Source organism: Phocoena phocoena, chromosome 20 (genome assembly GCF_963924675.1).
Source record: "Phocoena phocoena chromosome 20, mPhoPho1.1, whole genome shotgun sequence".
Classification (NCBI taxonomy): Eukaryota; Metazoa; Chordata; class Mammalia; order Artiodactyla; family Phocoenidae; genus Phocoena; species Phocoena phocoena.
Window position 1 is genome coordinate 48281585 of NC_089238.1, and position 6000 is coordinate 48287584.

The following is a 6000-nucleotide window of genomic DNA, read 5'->3' on the forward strand; positions in this document are numbered from 1 at the left end:
GGGTTTATGTAAGAAGTAGGAAACACCTGAGATTAACATTAGAAGCATATATTTAATGTTGCCTTAATGCTTAATCAAGGTGTATATTTCCATGGTTTAGATGCTCCTCTCAGTGAATATTACATTTTTATTTGCATTTTATCAAATACAAAACTAATGGAATAAGGGTGGTTCATATTACTTTATTATTTTTTTTTAATATATTTATTTTATTTATTTATTTTTGGCTGTGTTGGGTCTTCATTGCTGCGCGGGCTTTCTGTAGTTGCGGCGAGCGGTGGCTTCTCTTGTTGCAGAGCACGGGCTCTAGGCACACAGGCTTCAGTAGTTGTGGCACGAGGTCTCAGTAGATGTGGCTCACGGGCTCTAGAGCACAGGCTCAGCAGTTGTGGCGCACGGGCTTAGTTGCTCCACGGCATGTGGGATCTTCCCGGACCAGGGATCGAACCCATGTCCCCTGCATTAGCAGGAGGATTTTTAACCACTGCACCACCAGGGAAGTCCCAATACTTATTTTAAATTGCAAAATTAACACAAAAAGTTTTAAATATATCTTCCTGGCAGTAAAACAGCATATTCTCTGAGACATAATTTACTCAAAACCAACCCCCTACATAAACCTTTTCCTTCCTGATTAATAGTCTTAAGAATGTTATTAATCAGATTATTGAAATGTTAAGTGGCTCACCTTTCCTCCATACTCTGCATATGATATGGACATAAAAAGTAAACAATTATTTTATTATCAATATATTGCCAGGTAACGTGATTAGTCATATACTTGAGCAACTTATGTGGGCTTTATACCTGATTCATTTGGTTCTATTTTTTACACCCTTACTCATGTAGACACTGACTTCCTTTAAGAACTTAGAATTTTATTTAGACAGAGAAGAGTACTGGTCAAATCTTTGTGAGAATATTAACATCCCCATTGCTTTTTCAGTTGCTTTACTTTTTATCAAATTAATGAGGTATAAATTAAAGATGCATAAAATACGTTCCTCATTTAGTCATATAACAAGTGAAAAACAAAAACTAAAACTCTGTTAGAAGAGTAGTTAATAGCTGCATGTCTAAAATAAATATATCAATATAGTATTAATACAATCTATGGTAAAAACTCATTTGAAGTTATAGCATTTAAAATGTGCTCAACATTGCAACTTGTTGGGATTCCTAGTCAAACAAATTGTCTCAGTCTCATAACGGTGCTTTTTCTGTGCATTTAACTGGTATAGATATATAGTCAGGATATAGGGAGATAAATATACAGATTTAGATATAAATAGTTATTGTATAGTCAAGCTAATGTTACAGCAAGTATTTAATCTTTGGAATATTGTTTGTAAGTCATTGTATGTTGGGATGGAACACACAATGGGAACAACTAATAAGTGACCTGTGAAATTCTCACTTGACTCAAGTGCAGAGCAGAGCAAGAGTTATGGAAGATTTGCTGCTCGGGGTCTCGCCAGGGTCCACAGATCCAGGAGTGTCTGCTTTTGATCATTGCAGACTGAGCTTCAGGAGCAGAGCAGCTGGTCGTGGCCATCTAAGCCCGGAAGGCCTCTCCTGGGGTCACGCGCAGTTTCTCAGCTAAACCACAGAATACCGTTCTTTAGCGTGTTGCTCCATCTGCTAGCGTTGTGGTAGAGTTCTTCACTTGTTGTCGCGTTACTCATAAGTTGCACCCACTGTGTAACAATAATTAATCCATTTAAGTAGTTTCCAACTGGCTAATTCCCCCGTGTTTTACATTTTAGGTAATCTTTTTCTTCAGTTACAAACAGTAAATAAATAAATAGTGTGAGATGGGAAAATTGATTTAATAAGATATTTAAAACTGATGACTCAGACACTGTAGAGGGTTTCTGGCCAGAATACACAGATATGAATGCTCAGATTTAGACAGAAAGCTACATAATTTCCTCATAAAAACACATTCACCAGTTGGCAGTGTCACAGAGTGCTGTAGATGGCCATATGTCATTTAGAGTATCCTTTTTCCTTTTTTCTTTTTTTTTTTTTTATATAACAGGTTAGATCAAGGTTTTTTGTGGACATGAGAAACCCGGACATAACACTGTCTCCAGTTAAAAGGGAAATCACATGCATGGAGCAAACCATTTCCAGAGTCCAACCATGATTTTGACTGTCTGGGTGTCCTGCCTGGGCCTGCAGTAGCCTGCCCTCTGTATCTACTTCATCAGCTTTCCACACTGAAATTGTTCAGAATCTCTTTCTTTAAACTAGAGGCCTATAACCAGACAATAGAAATATTTATAGCAACTCAACTGATTACTTTTCTAAGATGAAAGGCAAAATATATAACATCAAATGGATACTCTGATTTAAATTATTCTTTATTAATATGACCAACTATGAAAAATCGTATCCATTAGTAAATTCTTCAGATTTCAAGTACAGTACCGAATTTAGTTACCAGGTTTATGTTGGATCTATCAACAAGGAATTGCTGTCCCTCTCAGATGAGGCTGACCTCGCCAAAAATCCTTAGCCCCTGGCAATATTATGATTGGCTGTAGTGAATCTGCCCATCAGATCATGTGCTGTGGAATCCATTGTGACTGATGAGGACTTTCAAAGTTTTGGCTTCAGCTGGATTTGTTAGAGTTGTTTATACCTAATTTAAACTAGGATGAAGAGTCCTTGTTTTACGATATGAGACTCCATCCACATCACATGTTTTCATTGTACCTATTTTCGTCTGAAAACACTATATTAGTACCTCCACTGATTTCATCAGAAGAGTCTAAGTACAAGGGAAGCTCTCTAACTCATGGTGACAGACAACAGTTTTCCAAATTCTATTTTTCATTTGAAAACTTGGCGTTATCATTGGCATCCTACATTGTCAGTTGTTTTTCTTTTCTTTCTTTTCTTTCTTTTCTTTTTAATAAATTTTAAATTTTTTATTTATTTATTTTTGGCTGCATTGGGTCTTCGTTGCTGTGCGTGGGCTCACGAGCAGGGGCCTGTCCCCACCGCAGTGCGGGGACCCCCTCGTTGTGGTGCCTCCCCCCATGAAGCATGGGCTCCAGGCATGTGGGCCTCAACGGCTGTGGCACACAGGCTCAGTAGTTGTGGCACATGGGCTTAGTTGTTCTGTGGCAGGTGGGATCTTCCCGGACCAGGGCTCGAGCCCGTGTCCCCTGCACTGGCAGGCGGATTCTTAACCACTGCGCCCCCAGGGAAGCCCTGTTTTTCTTGAAGTGACAGATTTACTTCATTTTAAAGAAAATGTCTGCCAGATATCCCAGTTAAAACAACCATAGTTTATCTGTCAGTCATCCTTTCAAGTAAAAACAGTGTTCTTTAAAGGAAAAAGCAGCTAGTTCAGTTCACAACTCAACTCAGCTGTTCACGCTAGCATTCTTCCTGGAGACAACCATCATACTTCACGCTGCAGTAGAAGTGCTTTACAAATACTTCCCATGTCATCACACAAAATGTTAGAAGGACTTACGGCCAAAGGTAACGATTTGGTAAAATGCGTAATTTTAAGTGCTTCATCAAGGATATTCTTAAATGAATCTGGTAGTGCAATGCCTGCTTTCTACTTTATGAATTCAGTGACCACTTTTAAAGTTTGGTGGCCTTGCCTTAATTCATGCCAAGGTACCAAGAAGTTGACCTAACCTTGTTTTGTCCTATCAGTGGATATTACAACACAGTGAAAAAGGCATCTCAGAGTTATTATGAATAGTTTTGACCCTGTGGACCCCTCACAGTGTCCCGGGAACCACCAGGGATTCATAGATCACACTTTGAAGAAGACTGACTTAACGTAATGCCAGGATTGGTAACCATTTGGCATAGCTAACCGTTGTGGTATTTTTTATTTACCACCAATTTTTTATTTACAATCAGGTGTTTCAAAAAATCAATATTCCTCATATAGATGCAATTACTCTATGTATTCGTATCGATATATTTCATTAGTCAAGATTATTCGTATACATAACTTGTCCCTGCTATTTATTTAACGATATAACAAATTACTGATAATCAAGTTCATTAAAGTGTTTACATTTAAGGGGATAAATTAGGAGATTGGGGTCAACCTATACACACTACTATATATGAAATAGAGAAACAACAAGGACATACTGTTTACCCAGGGACCTAGACTCAATATTTTGGAATAACCTCTAAGGGAAAAGAATCTGAAAAGAATAGGTATATATGTATATGTATATATGTATAACTGAATCATTGTGCTGTGCACCGTAAGCCAACACAACATTGTAAATCAACTATACTTCAATTAAAGAATGTTTACAGAGACTTCCCTGGAGGTCCAGTGGTTGAGACTCCGTGCTTCCCCTGCAGGGGGCGTGGGTTATCCCTGGTCGGGGAACTAAGATCCCACATGCCGCATGGTGCCGCCAAAAATAATAACGATAATAAAATAAAATAAATAATAAAAAATGTTTACATATTTAAGTATGAAAAACACATTTGATTATTTTATGATGTTACTATTACTCTATAATTTCAAAATAATTAAAACTTGTCTGGGTATTAATGTGAAGTGACCCCATGGTCTTAGAGTCATGTAGGTAATACCTTGTGTTATTAACATATTGTATATATAAGTGCACTGGATGAATCCAATATAATATGCATTCAGAGTAAATGAAGGTGAACCTACAAGACTGATAGAACTCAGAAGTAAACAACATATTTTGATACCACTTGATCCAGAAATACCTAAGTTTTCGATATTGATTTGAAATTGATATTTCCAATTTATATATATTAGATGCTTGATTTCATTAGAAAATAATCTTATGATGACTTCTTGAACAGTGAAGTCTACAGTTCCTGCATGGACAACAATTCTGATTTTGTATTTCTTTTCTCTTCTCTCACCAGGTTTGATAGCTGTTGTGATCTTTATCTTGCTGTGCATCACTGCCATAGCTGTCCGCATTTATCAGCAGAAAAGGTTATACAGAAGAAATGAGGCAAAAAGGTCAGAGAATGTAGACAGTGCTGAGGCTGTTTTGAAAAGTGAGCTTAATACACAAAATGCAGTCAGTGAAAATCAGAAAGAGTACTTCTTCTGATTGGCAGCAGTGATTTACCTTATAATTACAGCAGTCTGATTTAATAGCCAGGGGCTCTCAAGGGACAGAAAACAGTTCTTACATTGAATGTACAGGCAATGGATTTGCAGCACTGCCATGTTGCCATGTCCAGACTCGAGACAGCTCCAGGAGGCCTCATCCAGTGACATACTTCCCACAGCGGTCATTCTATATAACAAGGAGTTTTAGATATTGATATTAATTTCCAACTGTTCTGATACGATCTAAAACAGAAGTTTAACCCACTTGAGAGCTACAGGTTTTCAATGTGAAAAGTGTAGCCCTGGCCTCTCAGCCATAAGTGATACCTAAGTTGTGTGAGAGGTAAAAGTCAAAATTGGACTATAATGACCTTGCTTTATTTGAGAACATATTCTGTGTTTGCTTTAGTGTCCCCATGGTGTTATTCATAGACCTGGAAATGCTTCTAAGATCCTGTTTGGCTGGTGTTTGCATCTTCAGTGGCCAAAAGTATATAAACCCCTTTGCCTTTCTCTGTATTGCATTCAATACAATTTATCAGTAGTGTTGAAATATGTTTTGTTGTCACTGGTTTGTTTGTATTGCTCTTTTTCTATTTGACTCTTCTCAATGATTTTGAAAACTTTAGGTTTTGAGTGTCAGGCTCCAGCTCTGAACACGCAATTCATATGTAACAAGACCTACAAAGTGCATTGCTCATCAGTATGTGATGTCTTGCCTTTAACACTTTTCTGTTTAACTTGCTCTCATGCTTCGGTATCAGCAGTAGTTAAGACCCTGGGTAATGCCAGTTTCCCAAAGAGTGTGAAATGTTGGCACGTAAACTCGTTGATATAAAAAACACAATTCTTAACACTTCAAAGAATTGTTTTTATTTACAACTGTAGTATCTCAAATGAAA

General features: G+C 37.5%; 1 protein-coding gene across 7 annotated transcripts in view; it reads left to right on the plus strand.

The window, feature by feature from the left end:
• Positions 1-5637, plus strand: part of CNTNAP4 (contactin associated protein family member 4) — a 256272-nt gene extending 250635 nt beyond the window's left edge. For 6 of the 7 annotated variants that reach the window (XM_065899257.1, XM_065899262.1, XM_065899259.1 and 3 more), the window contains one exon: positions 4903-5096. In XM_065899257.1, the coding sequence (XP_065755329.1) occupies positions 4903-5096 (194 nt within the window). Of the gene's footprint in view, positions 1-4902 lie in introns of all 7 variants that reach the window. The other variant, XM_065899255.1, reaches the window with a different exon arrangement.
• The last annotated feature ends 363 nt before the right edge of the window (positions 5638-6000 follow it).